The sequence below is a fragment of the Echinococcus granulosus genome, assembly GCF_000524195.1.
Source record: "Echinococcus granulosus chromosome Unknown EG_S00098, whole genome shotgun sequence".
NCBI lineage: Eukaryota > Metazoa > Platyhelminthes > Cestoda > Cyclophyllidea > Taeniidae > Echinococcus > Echinococcus granulosus.
In genome coordinates this window covers 11,164-27,472 of record NW_020170478.1, presented here as the reverse complement: position 1 = coordinate 27,472, position 16,309 = coordinate 11,164, and the positions used below count along the sequence as shown (strand labels likewise).

At 42.7% G+C, this 16,309-nt stretch overlaps 3 protein-coding genes across 3 annotated transcripts; 2 read left to right on the top strand and 1 right to left on the bottom strand. All coding sequences in view use genetic code 11, as the record gives it.

The window, feature by feature from the left end:
- Window positions 1-203: 203 nt before the first annotated feature.
- On the top strand, window positions 204-1,659 carry EGR_08169 (Ovarian cancer-associated protein; the record flags this gene model as incomplete). The annotated part of the gene is made up of 6 exons (XM_024497418.1): window positions 204-275; window positions 513-552; window positions 877-939; window positions 994-1,248; window positions 1,298-1,441; window positions 1,517-1,659. 6 exons carry the CDS (start codon window positions 204-206, stop codon window positions 1,657-1,659), a joined length of 717 nt encoding a protein of 238 aa, XP_024348128.1.
- A 254-nt stretch (window positions 1,660-1,913) lies between these two features.
- EGR_08168 (Tubulin alpha chain) lies at window positions 1,914-12,953 on the bottom strand (the record flags this gene model as incomplete). Its single annotated transcript, XM_024497417.1, has 14 exons — window positions 1,914-2,097; window positions 2,463-2,764; window positions 2,839-2,889; window positions 3,040-3,159; window positions 3,670-3,723; window positions 4,427-4,504; window positions 4,832-4,900; window positions 9,224-9,469; window positions 9,613-9,818; window positions 10,064-10,217; window positions 10,507-10,799; window positions 10,881-11,108; window positions 11,380-11,605; window positions 12,891-12,953. 14 exons carry the CDS (start codon window positions 12,951-12,953, stop codon window positions 1,914-1,916), a joined length of 2,274 nt encoding a protein of 757 aa, XP_024348127.1.
- A 921-nt stretch (window positions 12,954-13,874) lies between these two features.
- On the top strand, window positions 13,875-16,247 carry EGR_08167 (Tubulin alpha-1 chain; the record flags this gene model as incomplete). Its single annotated transcript, XM_024497416.1, has 6 exons — window positions 13,875-14,042; window positions 14,224-14,452; window positions 14,525-14,752; window positions 14,824-15,222; window positions 15,310-15,765; window positions 16,027-16,247. 6 exons carry the CDS (start codon window positions 13,875-13,877, stop codon window positions 16,245-16,247), a joined length of 1,701 nt encoding a protein of 566 aa, XP_024348126.1.
- Between the last annotated feature and the right edge of the window lie 62 nt (window positions 16,248-16,309).

Here is a 16,309-nt window from a genome sequence, read left to right as displayed (position 1 = left end):
GATTAATTACCTAATTATCAAGTGCCATGTGTTGCTTAAGGGATTGTAGTAGCGCTAATCCGGTAGATCCTAGAGAGTATTAAGTAGTGTCAAATTTAAAAAAATCAGAAACTATGCAAGTGATTCATGTAAAATTTTAAAAACTTCTAGGAGCAATTATGGCTTAATGCAATTTCCTGACCTACGCCTTATGATCTCGTAAAATGCAACTCGGCAGCAGTCTGGTTTATGTATTGTTCAGTGTGCTGCCAGTCTCTATCAAAATTTCTAACTTAGTAAGTTAATAAAAGCTCCCAGAAAAATCTAACTTCTAAATATTGGACTTTACCTCAAACACCAACTAATCGCATAGGGGCGATGTTATATTTTAAAGTTGCATTTAACTTTGCCTTACTGTTTGTGCATTTTGAACACAGATTTGCCTTAATGGCACTAAGCAGTTCAGTAATCTGCATAACAGTAACAAACTCATTACTTTGAAAGACCTTGAAATCTACACTAACTCGTTTTAGTTTCTGTGTGAATTTGTACCAACAGACGATGTCACTGAGGGTATGTCATTTGTACAAGTAATGTCACTGTTTGTAGATCCTCTGTATTCACGGATACCGGTGATTCTTATGCTTAACTCGTGACTTTTTGTAATCATGGTCTTATTTCTCTACTGTAAACAGAGGGGCATGTGACGTGCTTTTCATCGGGTTTTTTGTTTAGTAATGACCTGTACTTGCTATGAGTTTTGCATTTTTAAAGTACCTTTATTCTCATAAACTTATTTCGCTTATAATGCTGCATATTCTCTGGACGAGTAAAAGGGTAACTTCCAACATAAACATCAAATTAACACTAAATAACCCAACTTGTTAAGCCAAACAGGTAATACCTTCCGTGAGAAATCTGGTTACTTCCGCAAGATTCTCAAAGGTTCTTGTGAGTTCGGTAAGTCTCTTCTCTTCATGTCTACTTTCACTGTTTTTGTTCTTTTTTCGACAGTCTTCATCGACTCCCCCCTGAAAATCCCTAGCCCTGCTGACACTGTGGACCAGGGCTTTGGCTGGTGGTTCTCTCAGAGCGACGACTCCTTCGACCCCGCCGAGCATACAGACTTTCTGCGGGGCTTCGATGAATCCGTGGAGGTCGTAAAGAATGCACTCAAAGAGCAGGGCCCTTTCGATGGCATCTTCGCTTTCAGCCAGGGCGCTGCCTTTGTTACCCTCCTCCAACTCCTAATGGAACAGCATCCACAGGGTTCGTCTCTCTCTCTCACTTCACTTAACTCTCCCCCTACTCCCTTTAGAGTGGAATGCACCCACCGTGAATTTCGCTATTCTCGTTGCCCCCTTCAGGAGTCGCTCAAGCCTCCACGCCCCGCTTTACAAGGGGTTAATCAAAATGCCCACCCTCCTCGTCTATGGTAGGGATGACAAGGTTATTCCCGCAGGTTCGTTTCGTCTGCTTTGCCTGCTGGCGAACTGGCCCTTCTTGAAGTGCACGTGGCTATTTATATTCACCTTAGAAATGACTGAAGAACTGCTGCCCCTCTATACGGCTCCACAAACGACCTTCGTGCATCCTGGTGGCCATATGATCCCAACCACCGCTGCAGCCAAAGAGGCGTTCCGAACGTTTATCGGACAATTTTTACCAAACGTCAAATAAACCCAATCTATACCCTGGATCTTTTTTCACGGCCATTAGTTGCGGGAGAAATTAAAAGACGGAAAAAAGCAGATTCATTGTATTTTAAAAGTAACTAATTCAACTCAATACATGTTGTCGAAAAACATATAATTCCAAAGCAAATTAAAAAGGCAAGCTAAGGATACAAAAATGATGGTAATGTGAGTGAGGCGGCACAAGTAAGGTGCAATGGCATGCCGTGGACGACGTTTTCTGGTGTCGTTGGGGTCGATTCAACTGCGAGTATGTTTGAAGCGGTTGTGGTGGTGATAGTGATGGTGCCGATGGTGGTGTTGGTTAGTTCCGGTTGCCGGAGTGCACGATGGCGGTATTACAACGTGACCGAGGGCGTCTAGTACGCTGGAGAGCTCGCTCTTGACACTTCTCTCCAACTCTCGCACAATCTCCTCGTTTAATCTGCGGCAATTACGAGTAATAGAGACTGAAGATGCTCAGGAATTCTACCAACGGTAGCTGAGGGTGGTGATTTCCACTCATTTTGATAGAGTACTGTGTGATTAGGATCTCTTGGAATTTTCAGCGTGAAGTTTTGATCTCCTCATACTTCTCAACTTTTTGCAGCTAACCTCAACGAGTACGATATGAGGATGCAGATGTAAAAAATAAGAGCAACTGTTCAGTGACAAAAGACCATGCTTTCTTACTGCTCGTTAATACAATACCAACAGTCCAAAGATCTACTTTCGAGTAGTTTTAAGATCATCGGCCTGAGAAGGAAATTGATTGATGGAGGTAAGAAGCAGAAGAAGCTATACACTTACAGTGCAGACGTGGCCAAATTGGCCGTAGTGGACATGGAGCTGGAATGTGAGCCCTGCGCCTTGCGGAGGCACTTAGGTGAATGGACAGCGAGGAAATTCCTCAGCTTCGATAAAGAAGACAACGAAGAGGAAGGAACGGAGAGATTCATGGAAGTTGAGGAAGTGTCCTCGGGCAGCGGCGTGGGCGAGAACTGGCGCAGATAATTTTGCCGTTTTGTCTCATCGGTATTAACCTCGACGTTGTGTCTTCCCTTGTCATTTCGATAACTGTAACCCGGACTTCGTCTTCTACAGAATCGCTGCTGAGAAGTGAGAGAACTATCCATTAAAACACAAACATGAGGATTACCACAAATGAAATGGTTATTAACGATACCTTTGGCACTCTTGGAGCCGTTTCATTCTTGTAGTTGTTCCGACAGATGTCCTACGTGACAGTTGTGAAATTTTTTTTAAATCATGACATGTTAAACAGGATGGAGCACAAAGTTTAAAAATAATGCTGTGTGAAAGGGAAACAAATTACACAGCAGAAACTGATATATCATTACATAGTGAGTTCCAAGCGATCTCTTACACTTTGACTCGCCGAATCTGTGTCGCATGAGTCATAATTGGCCTCTATGACACTTTCCGGTTCTTCATCACTCATTTCACTTTTACACCGAGAAGCCTCATAGGCTTTGTCAATGATTTCCTGTTTGTTGATCAAATAATTGGGTATTAGCTCTTTGGTAATTCCATAGAGGTCGTACTTATCTGTCCAAGTAGCATTCTTTTGGGGTGAAATGGTTCTTAGCTTAGAAAAAAGTGACTACACGGCTTACCATCGGTGGCAATGTGTAAGCTGACAACAGAACTGTGAAATTTGCTTAAATAAAACGCTCCTAAAAAGTCTATTGATTGAACAACAGGAAATAGAGAAAACGGGCTCTAATCTTAAAGAGTAAATGCCATCTTATTTTCAGTGTATCTGCCAATGTGTCGAAAATGAGAAATACTCTGCCTGTAGGTATTTACAAAGCAGTAACTTTGTTCGGTTTTTGGTTTTCTGCTGAGCTAAGTCAGAGATTCTAACTGCCAAACAATTTCTCACTTGAGCATGATTTCATGTAAGGGGGAGACTAACGTATCAATGCCATAAAAACTGCAAAACAAAGGTATATTTGTTCAGATCGAGCCTTGAAATGACGGTTTTATAACTTACAAGTGCTTCCCGCAATGAAGATTCGTAACACTCACGCCCATTTTGATAGGAGATCTAGGAGGACAGAGAACAACATTCCCCGTATGGAAAAACAATACTCGGGCATTAACGAGTGGGTATGAAACATAAATGAATGTTTGGCGTTGAAAACCAATTCTCGGTTTTATTGGCATTACAAGTGATGAAACGAGTGCTGCCTTCGAGACTTACACTACACTTCTGTAGATATTGTGGGGGCGAAGGAGTAAAGCTTCCGCAGGCAGGCCTCTGAAATAAATGACCTTCAAGCTAAATACTTGCTTAATTGCTTGTTGAATGACTTTAAGTTAATTGCTCCATAAGGGTGTTTTAAACTGAATGCATCCTATTTATTAGTGGGACATTCCTACAAAAATACTCCGTGAAGTGGTTCATGCCACAAATGCTCAAATACTGCAGTAATGGACGAAAGAATTTCACAAATCTTTGCGACTTATAAAATGACCCTGATTTTGCAGGACAAAGTATGCTTTCCTGAATGCAACAAGATTGTGAAGTTGCTGATAAAACAATTTTGATCGGATCAACACTACTCATGAAGGTGAGAGCGTAGCCTCATTGGAACCCATTGATTAAGAATTCTTTAAAACTTCTAAGCACTAACTTCCGTTTCTGTAATAAGAACATGTTTTGCTCAATGCAGTTAGTCTGGCGCTACAAAACGCAGCCAAATGGTCTGCTTAGGGAGTCGGTGTATGTAACGGTAGAGAGGTGTTACCTTTGCTGATGGATTGCGAGTTCTGTCCTCCTCTATCTCCTCTCTTTGTTTCGTAGCCCAGCAGCCTGGCGCCATTCTCTGTTGGGAGAGATTAAAAATGCGGACGAATCAACTTTACTTCTTCTGCAGAGTTTGTAAATTATGACGGCATTTAACGTAAAAATCAAAATTTCCAAATTCACTAGCTCCCGAAGTTGTTTGTCATATTATGCATTGAAACGGGACAGTTGTGCGAACACCTTCTGGGAAGTGCATTTTACCAGACCTAACTTTTGTTCCCTCTTTCATTTGTTCTTAGCTGGTCTTATGGTAAATTACTATACAAAACGTAAGATCAAGGTAACTGATGATGGGGTCGAAGTATGCATTTATGCATGGTGAAATAGGTTGTGAACAATCTCTTACCCTCTGACAATGCAAATCAGTGTCAAATGGACCACTGTTAGCATCTTCATCATAGCTTGGCTCATCTCTCTAAAAGTAGGAAAAAAATGAACATCATGAACTATAGCATCCGACTGATGAAGTACATAAGAGCACTAGTAAGATAGTCATTACTTCAGTTAGTAGATTAAAAAAAGATTTATTTGAGGCCGAGGTAAGGCTGATCAAGGGTAAAAAACATATATTTCTTTTGAGTTACAAGGTATTTGCGAAAATTGTACTCCCATTCCCTGCGCCTTCGCCTGCAACGTGAACTCCTTTCTTGCTCACTTTCATAATCGGTCTAAGGGTCAAATCAAAGTCCAGTTTAAGCCAGGAAAGCGACGCGTTTACCTTAAATTTTGTAATGTATAAGATTGTATACCTAAATTTGGTGTAGGTAAATTTAATGCTAAAAACTGCAAATGCAATGCACTAATTTTTTTGGTTAACTCTCGGTTTCGGTAACAGGTAACTTAGGGGCTCCGCCATTGTACCTCCTCCAGGCGGCCTGGCATCAAGCTCTACTCTACGTCGACAATGCATGTTCTGCTCAAGTAGCGTCTCCTTTCATCTTACTGAAAGTCTTAAGACGCTACATCGGTGGTAGCGTAAAGCAAACCCCATCTTAAGGGACTACAGCTCTGATTTCTGTTGCACGGTTATAAAACTTAGCGGGGCGAAAGAAGTGTGTATGCTGAGGATGGGGAAATCTGTGACGACCTGTAATGGAAGGGCTGATTATGACGTTTACCTTCGGCAACCGCCTTAGCTTTGTAGTCTGCAGGAAAGCCATTAACAAAGGAAGTGGCACCAACCATGGTCGCAGACCATCTGCAAAAGATCGCTATGGAGCTGTCTACCGTATTTGTATGAAGATGTCAGTTGAGTGAACACGGAATACTTCCTCCACCTCTCTACTAGCTAGATAGGACCTGGATAGGTATAGCTTGGCAGCACTGCATTGAAACCCTGTTAAACCCCATCCTTTGTCACATGACTCTACTTTTAGGTCAGTGTTTCGACGACAAACGATTGACACTCATAATGATTAGCAAATTCTCTCGTCCCCCAATACCATTTCCACAGAGGATGAGACTCCAGATCCAGTAGGGTTACTAAGACAAATCAGTGATGCTGTGATCAAATATCTCCTCATTTGTACGTAAGTGTGATGACTGGGATGGTTGGTTGGCTTGAAGAAGTTTTTCTTACAGCACTGATTACTTTTTAATGGCTGACGCGGAAGGCCGACCAAGGAGAGCGCTAGGGATGACGCTTGAAAGAGGAAGGTGACTATGTAATACTTTTGTTGATTATTTAACTATCGGTTATGTTAACCCGCCGGGCGGCCTGGCCTCTTGGCCGTGTTGGTAGCCTTTCGGTCCCTCTCTACGTCAAAAATATATATTCTACTGTGGTATTATGCCTTCCTTTGTATCCCAGCAAGTCTCGGATCGCTACCTTAGGCCAAATCGCATTTCATAAGTGAAGTGTCATTCAGTACGGCAAAGCATTAAATTCGATGATAACCTCCAAATATGACACCTTTTCAAAGCAAAGCAAATAACAAATTTGAAAATTATTCTGTAAACTAGGAAAAAAAATAAAAAAACCAAGGATGTTTACAATAAGGACATTAGTCCTAAAATTGGAACAACTCACGGAATTTTCTTGTGAAGGAGTTTCACGTTCAGTTTTACACCTTCCATCACACTCTTTTGGACAGCGCATCTGCCACAAATTTATTTTTTTACTTATTCACTTCATTTGCTTGACACGATGAATAAGTAAAATTAAAGGACACCTACCGTTTGAGAGCTTCTAGTGCAGGTCTTCTGACTACAGGTTGTCGGTTCGAAGGCCTATTAATAGCCAATGAAACAGACACAGTATGAAGTCTGTGCATGCTATAAAATATGCAAAATGAAGGGCTATCGTCCCTTAAGATAAGGTGTAAATCTCTTCGGTAAACCTGTACTAGCATTTAGAACGCGTTGGCGATGAAGTTGGTTCTACTAGTACTGAATTCGGTGGACGAATTTGATATATATTACTGGCGGAGCATTACCTCCGGAGATGCTTCTCGGTCCATCACTTTTGTGTAGTCCTTGGCTGGACATCCACTGTTTCTACTTTTAGGTGTTCCACTTCGAGGAGTAATGTTCGTTATTAACTATCAAATAGCAGCATTTTAAAAGTAAATAGAAAAGTTTTGCTGCCAAGCGACAAAATCCTAACCTCGGCTCACTAATTCCATTGGTACCAGTTTGTGTTTAAAAAACTAGTCGCTTATGATTGTAGAATTGGAAAAACGGCCCTACACGGCGCTACTAATAACTAATCAGCACTTGAATGCGTCCAAACCAATCACCTCTCATGGAAGGTCGGTGCACGTAAAATGTTGGGCTTCAGGTATTCACAATCAAAAGTTAAGAGGAAAGACAAACTCTTACGGGAGATTTCCTCGAACTACCGCGATCTTTGCAATCGGTGCGGCATCGTGAGACTGGCCTTTGACCCTTTTCAGAATATGACTACGAACAAAAGAATTGTGTAAATTAAAAGCAAGTTTTAACTTAATTTAATCAGGAGCGCAAGCATACTAGTAATCTCCTTTGAGTATGCTTATTTTTGACATTAAACAAGACGTGTGTATCAGATGGAAAAGCTCGGGGAACTTCTGGCTAAGAACAAAGACGGCAACGCTACTAAACGCTGAATTTTTCCCCTCAAAGAGCAGCAGATTCTTAGCTGTACTTTCACTAAACCAATTTCTGCAATCCTGCTACATGTTATGTGTGGCAAAAGATTAGCAGCTAATCCGAAGGAGAAAATGATCCATTCAATATATAAATCGAGTTGCTTTTATGCGAAAAACCCAACTCTCTGATGAGTTTCACATGAACAGCAATTGTTTTAATTTGTGTTTTCAGACGCCTCCAATCTGCCCCTTATCTTGCGTTTTGCCCTCAGTTCTTTGATCCTTATAGACATCTAAATCAAATCGTGCTTCTTGTAAATCTTTAGCAAATGGCCCATTAAGCACTAAGCATTTTTAAATGTACATATAAGAACTCACTGGTGATCTTCTTGATGATTCTTGTGGTGGTTGGTAGTTTTTGTCAAACTCTTTTCTACAAAATGGCTGGAAGAACAAAAAATGGAGATAAAGTTTGCTAAGCGGTTGTATGATAGTAGGACAGTAACAAAAACAAAACAATCCTTTTGGCTCATATTTATCAAGACTTTGAAATCGTTCTGGAACCTACGTTTATTCTTTGGCGTTTCATTGAAGAAGGAGAATCACTTTTTTCACAACATGGTGACTATGGGAACAAAAAGCAGGCTTAATCTGGCAAAATGTGCTGATTTATGTTGCTCGCCAAAAAATGGCTGGTCTACTTATGTCAGGTGATGGAACATGAATAACGGAACCACTTTTAAGCAAATTTGCTCTTCATGAGTTCAAATAATTGCTGAAACTATTTACCACTTTGGCCTATAAACTGCATCTATTATAACAAAAGTGCTAAATCAGTGAATCATGAGATCCGCACTCTTTTGCAAAGGACCAGAGTTGGCTTAGTTGCACATAACGATTATTCTAAGCGGACGATTAGCACCACGAAGTTATTACCTTTGTTTCTTGTTCGCAGTTCATTCCTTCCTCCCCATTTACTTTGCTTTGAACCAATGGACAGCTCTTCCCCATACGCTCATTCGAAAATTTCCGTTCCAGTGAAGTATTAATGAACTGCATGAAACAAATCTCATACAACTTTAATAAGCCCTTGCTAGGTTTCAATGCTGACAACAGTTTACATTGGCTTTAAATAAAATACAAAGGTTTATTCTTCAAATACTGTCAAAAAACTGACATTGGGCCAAACAAGTTTTAACAGATGCCAATCTAGCGCACAGCATAATTTATGCTGCAAAAATATAGGGTTAAAGCCCCTTGATGCTATGATCTTATTCTGCACTTATCGAAAATAATCAAAAATTGATTGACCTATTCAATGCCTCATTTCAAATTAGTTTATACTTATGAGTTTGATTCATTAAAACTAATTTACTTGCCGGATAAACTTAGGTGTTATAACATGCTGCTTTTTAAGCCGTTCTTTTTTATTCCTGAAGATTTGGAAAATCCATCTCAACATAAAGAAGTAAAAATAATATCAAAAAACATTTGGCTGACTTCGTCATTTTGCAAGCAAAGAATGGAATTTGCCACCATACTACAAGTAAATAATCCCTATGTAATGCTGGTTCCTTACCTCCAGCACGCCAGCATGATTGAGTGGTTCGAAAAGCTGTCTTCCAGTAACCCATCTGTAGAAACCATTTACCATAGCCTAATACACTTACCGAGTTGTAGTCGGCCTCTAGTTTTTTGAGGCCTCCCAGAGCGTTTTCGATCTCATCGCTTTCGAGGCCCTCCGCTTTGTACCAGTGGAGAAAGGCGTTACGTTTCAGAAGTGTCTCCACCGCCTGTGTGAGCTCGTGGAGGGGTGTTCTGAAGAGGGTGGAGTTATGCAACGCCATCACTGAGGTGTCCGAGGGTCCAATTCGACTCGCCTCTATGGTTGTCATTGGCTGATACGAAATACCCACCTTCGGATAGAATTACAATTTGTTGAATTTTGCTAGGTTATTAAACTAGACGCATCCCTTGGTCTTTTAAGAACCGTGAAGATTAGTCTAAATACCCATGCAAATGTACACGCAAACTAAGAATGGGGAGGAAGAGGAATAACCTTGAATCCTGTGGGGCACCAATCAACGAAGGGGAGGCGGTTGGAAGAGCGCATCTCGTCGATACAGGTGTTGACATCACGGACACTCGCGTTGCCGCGATAGAAGAGGCAGCAAGTGAGGTACATGTTCACCTCCTCCTCATGCTGATGCACCAACTGGTTTTCTGGGGCAAACACCGACTCCGTAAGCTGTGTCGTATCCACCTCTGCGACAAAAATCCAAATACTACGTCACTAGGCCCTCCAGTAACACGGCTTTGCATGCATACATGAACAGATAAGTGGAGGGGTAAAACTGTGGGGAGATGGAGTGATAAGCGGGTGCATGGAAAAATCACTGAGGAGATAACTGGTTAATGGATGAACTGATCGGTAGATGATTGGATGGGGAGATGAACGATAAAATGCACTTAACAAAAAATTAGTTTGAGCATAAGAAAGTTGCACTTACGACCCTTGCAGGCTGTCTCTAGGTCAAACAACGGCGCGAACCCGATCATGGCAAAGTGGGCATCGGGGTAGGGCACGAGATTGGTATAGAGGTCCATCATGGTGATCGTCGTCGGGCCCGGAAATCGGAACGTCGAGGTCAATCCGCTCATGCACTGTCGCGGGGAGGCAAAGGAAGCAAAAAGCAAAAAAAATTTAACGTTGCCATTGAAAAGCGGAAGTAGAGGCAAATAAAGCTACTCTATTAAAGGGTATTGGTGTTCTTCTCTAATACGTTGTAATTCGTTTACCAATAAAGTGGTTCGGACGCCGCAGCATCAGCAATTACAATCAAAGGTCAGGCTGCTAAAATCAGGTAAGCATAATTTGCTCATCTTTAAAGGCTATGTAGCATAGGTGTGTTACACCTAGATGTATTATCACGGTACATCGAAAATTGTGCACCTGAGCAAGGATGCGGTTGAGAGAGGTAAAGCTCGGCTTGTAGATTTTGAGGAGACAGGAGCAGATGCGTTGCAGTGCCATGTTATCTACAAGGCTGACAAGATTAACGTGTTCCACTGGCACTTGAGTAGCCAGCACTGCATTATATGGCTCCACGGGGCCTGAGGACAGCGTAACGCCCGGAATCACCCCAAAATCCATGCGCGAAATCTTGCAAAACTCATCCGCCGCGTATTGCAGTAGCCCTGGCAATGGTTTGTACATCACAAAGGCAGATTTATCATCTTGAATGGCTATTCACTAGTGGGAAGGGCTGAGCATATAAACTTGCTACTGAACGTTTGTAAGTAGAATAATTTTAGAATTGAACTCACTGCATCCCAAACCGCTGCCAGTGCCACCTCCGTAAGTACGATAGAAGATAATGCCGTGGAGGAGATCGCAGGCCTCCGCTAGACGACGGATTGAATTGTAAGAGGCATCAATAAGTGAACATGGAGCACCATAGTATCCTCGGGCAAAATTTGAAGCGGAATCCTCGCAGCCGCTTATAAGACTGCTGGGTTGAAATAGGTTTCGATAGACGCCCATACGAATTTCGTCTAAAAAATTTGTTGCTTCACTAACCATGGTGGACCGATTTTGGCACCTCGGTATAGCATAAAAATGAAGGCTACCAAGGTAACGAATCAAAAGCAGTATTCCGTGAAGGTCGGGTTTTATTCAACTAACCTAGCTGTATCATTTCCTTACGTGCACTTAAATATGGGTTAAATGATCTGCTGCAACTTAAAATTGCACTATCCATTATCACTAGAGATGCTATGTTTACTGAAATGAATTAAGTAAAATACGTGAGAAAGGAGCGCATACCAAGGACAGATGGCTCGGTGTCGACGATGAGGGTGCGGGGGACGAAGAAACCGCGCTGGGTGAGGCTGAAGAAGGCAGAGCCATCGCAATCGCCCTGCTCCTGACCGCAGAGGCATGCGCTAGGCTCACCGCTTGGTGTTATGAAGTGCTCCTGTGTAAAGAGCTCCCAACACGCATCCGCTATCTGCGCACCCCCTTGACCCACGAAAATCTGCACCAATTCACCCTGCAATAGGGCAATGATTAGTCTAAATCTGCTCGAACGCCCTTTGGCTTTCCATTTGCTTACCCGCATATTCAGTAATTCATTAATCTATCCGTCCCCTTTATGTCGGTAGAGGCCAGATTATGTACTATCGCTAAAAATGGGTAGCGAATAAGGCAAATCACGGGAAAATAACTAGTTTCAAATTCTTCATTCAGTCGAACTGATCTTTGCATGCCTTGTTCAGTGATTCGCAACTAATAGTATGGAATAGGTGAGCAACGTTGCAGTTAATCCCTAGGAAACCAAATGATCTAGCATGTCCATATTGTAAAACCCAAAAAATTCTGATTTTTTACGATAAATTATCCCCATTGTTTCATTCAAAAGCCTCAAACGGATCTCAAAACTGTAATCGCTTTAAGTAATGGAGGAATTGTGAGATCTTATTACCAAAAGGGTCCTTCAGCAATAGCAAAAATAATGATTTGGACTTTGTGTAATCGTAACGATAAAAAGCAATGGACTTGTCTCTTTTAATTTGATTCAAATGACTTTTCCGGCCTGCTGCAGTGAAATATTCTTTTTTAAAAAAGTACTGACAACAAAACAAAAAGCTTGTTCATTATTCGAATATTTTACATTAGAACCGCAAAAAAAAAGGTTCCGCTCTTTGGCTCATTAGTTTCACTTCAAAATATTTTGCCATCGATGCATTTATAAAAAGTAAAAATATGGTCAATTGCACAGCTTACATGCATGCCAGTGGAGGGTTGGAAAATTTCACCTTGACATGTTTCTTCCCCGTATTCCCATTGGCTGAAGACAAAAAATCAATACAGTCTCATGGCTCAATTTGTGTTGGGCACATTTATTTTTCCATGTGATACTTTATGAATGTAGCTTTAACAACTTAAATGAAAAATTTGGATAAACATGCGATCATTTGCGCAGCGTCCCGAGACTGTCCCGAAGGCGAAAGAAGGCATAACACTCAGGCAGAATGTGTATTGTCGGCCTGCAGAAGGTCTTGGGGGCCACTAGCAGGCCCGAAGGCCAGTCCGTCTGGTGGAGGTATAATGACAAAGCACCTAAGTGACGCATTACCAAACCCGAGAGTTAAATAAGCAATTATTTTATATAGACCTTCTCTTGTCTTTCTAGCGACGGCCCCAACGCTTCCCTCCCAACGCAACCAGTGCTGTAAAAAGAAGCACCCGTGAGCCAGCCACTCCATCCATTACATTAGCGTGCAACTGAGAAGATGCTTAATCACAATAGCATTAAGCCCCCTTGGCAATTCTACCGGAGCTAAGGTTTTGTCCTGTCTGGGAAATGCGTTGGCCGGAGGGGCAGATGAGCTGGCCATCGCACATGTCCATCGCTAGTGGTTGCAATTCTGACCTAAATGCAGAGTCGTGTAATGGAACGGATTTTGACATAGTTCTGTGGGAATTGGGTTCTTGTCTCTACCTCTCTTCCACTTTTTCACACTACAGTGCTGCTCAGCCATAGCAATCAGGTTTCTCTCCAGGGGGTGTCGTGTGATCATCCCATTGACACCTTCACAGAGGAAGCGTGTACACTTACGTAGCGAACCTTTCTAGAGGCTTCATGGCTATTGTCGCTCAATTTGCCCTTCTCCCATTAGGCAGCAGCAGAAATCATGCTATTCGGCCCCTAAGATCGAGTACGCTTTTAGTCGTCACCAATATAGCGTCCCGAGGTTTCCTTGAAGACAAAGTAAGACAAAATACGCCAGTAGAGCATGATTTATTACGAACAGAAAGGCTTGGAGCCAATGGCATGGCCCAGAGGCCAGACCGCCTGGAATAGGCAAAATGACGGAGCCCCTAAGTGGCCCGTCACCAAAACGGAAAGTTAATCAAATGGTTAACGTATTTCACTTAAAAGGCTAAGCGTTTTTGTCAACAAATTTCTCCTTTGGAGTGGGTCGACAATACAGAATCGAAAGTTCGCATACACTCTTAAGATGATCTTTTGATTTTGTTAGGCGTAAAAGAAATAAAATTTCCCCAGTCATTCCGAACTGCCTCATTCGATTGCATGTAAAAGTATGGCGAGATAAATTTATATGCAAAGGCTTATATACGGATAATTCTTTAAAAAATCTGGGGAATTTCACAAAAACGCATGGCTATATTAGTTTATCAAAGCCTAAACTTTCATGCCCACTATTAGCAGCCTCAGTAGGATGGAGACGGAAAATCTACTTTTAGGTACCCTTTTTTACCACCCAAAAGAGAAGGTTATCGGAGGGAAAATAAGGATGATTTGGTCCGTCCCTGCAGACCCAAGATTCACCACGTGTCGCGCACGGCCGTTCCGCAGCCTTGTCGGCAGTCCATGTGACAGGGCAAAGTTCAAACCCGGAAAATCAATCCCAGACTACTTTCTCCTACGGCGTGCGCACATTGGTTGGACCCCGAGAATGCCGGTTCGTACATTTTCTTACTTTTGTCCCTTTTATGTCATTTGCCTTTAGATAGCAAATAACTTTTAAAAAATCTAGTCAAACAGTTTAGAATGAGCACATAGTGTAGGCATTTTGGATGTTGTGGATATGAAAAAGTGGATGTGGTATTGTGGTGATGCCGCTGCTGCATGCTGTTCCATAGCTCGGCGAAGTAATCAGCGTATTCGCAGGCCAGTGCGGAACGCAGGTCTCCCAGGCCGTGTGGGAATTAATGGCCGTGGAGCACGGTGTCGGTCCCGATGGCATGCTGATCGATCCCTCGGCCGAGACCGACTACGACAAACAGTCGGGCAACGTCTTCTTCATGGTCGACAATAAGGATCGCTACGTTCCACGCACCACTATCGTTGACACTGAACCCACCGTTATTGGTGCGTCATTATTTTAGTATCCACTCTCTCTCATCTTAAAAGTTGCAATAAAAAATACTTTTGATTGCGTAGATGAAGTTCGTTGTGGACTGTACCGAACAATGTTTAATCCACGTGGTCTGATCAGTGGATTGGAGGATATGGCAAACAACTTTGGCCGTGGCTACTATGGTGTTCCACAAACGTTGATCGATGCAACCATCAATTCTATTAGAAAAGAGGTTGAACACACTGATCTTTTGCAAGCCATTCTCTTCTGCCATGCTTATGGCGGCGGTACGGGTGGTGGAACAGCCTGTCGTGCGTAAAAATGACTTTTTCTACTACCGGTTTATTTGTCCAGTAACTTGAATGCCCCTGCTTTGAGGTAGGCATCGCCGAATTAATGGACACGGAGTTTATGAAGATACCCAAAATCGAAATCGCCGTGTTCCCAGACCACCAGAAGTCCTGTTGTGTCGTGGAGCCCTACAATGCAATCCTCTGTTGCAGCACCCTCGACGATATCAGCACTTTCTCCGTGTTGTGTGAAAATGAAGCCCTAACGGATATCTGCACAAAGAAATTGGGTATCGAAAGACCGGCCTTCTCTCATCTCAACCGTGTTATCGCTCAGGCAACTAGTGGCTTCACCGCGACCCTAAGACATGAGGGACCAGTGACAGCTTCATTGCTACAATTACAAACCAATCTTGTTCCCTTTCCTCGTCTACGTTACCTACAACTTGGAATTGCACCGCTCTGCACCGCCGATGTAATGTCGCATGAGGGTATGGAGTGATAGTTAAACAGACTCCCTAAGTACAATGTACGAGATCTCCGCACCGAATTAATTTGCCCCTTTACCTACATTGCAGCTTTTACAGTGCCTGAGCTGACGTTAAAGTGCTTCGAGAAGGAGAACCAGATGAATACTTGCGACCCTAAGAATTCTGTGATGATGGCGTGCGCTCTGCTGTATCGCGGTGATGTACCAATTAAGGAGATAACAGACAGCATTGAGATCTTCAAGAAGCGCTCGATTGTAGGCCTAGTCGATTGGTGCCCCACAGGCTTCAAGGTAGGCGTGGTAGAGCGACCTCCTGCGGTGGTAAAACAGAGTGGCTTGGGCAAGACATGTCGACAGCTGACAGCCGTCTACAACTCTACACTTGTTATTGAACCGTTCAAATGTATCCTCCACCGATTCAGCACTCTCCTCGCCAAGAAGGCCTTTGTTCACTGGTTCCTCCAGGAAGGCATGGAGGAGGCCGAGTTCTGCGAGTGTGCTGACGACGTACAGGCCATAATGAACGACTATATCTTCATTGAGAGTAGGTTTTAAGAAGCCTCTTCTTTCTCATTAAGTAGCCTCAATACGCAGGAGACTAAGCAGGACTAAACAAATGTTATTTGAGACCACTATGGTCTAAAACCACAGCTGGGTACTGTTAGCAACTCCTCTCACCCACATCTACACTTACAGATGAGTGTAGACATTTTGACAACATGGTAGAGCATGAAGATTGACTCTACCAAGCAGTAGGCATGCCGACATAAACCAGTTTCTCTCACTTTCTATTTTCTCTACATAGACTGTTTCAACACCGGGGCAGAATGTGCGGAGCCGCCAACAGTTGACAGGCGATTCAATAACCCCTGTCGTGGAGAAGAGGAGGAAGAAGAAGAAGAAGAAGAATGCGCCGCTGAGGATTGTATGAACTGTGATCTCGATGACATGTTTGACGACGAAGACGACGGGTGTGATGATGATTGCGGTGAGAATGAAGGAAAAAATGGGGTGTGCAACTTATAGAGTCCTAGTCTGCTTATCCCCTCCCATGCCTCTATGTCCTATCCTGTTCTGTCACATCCTAG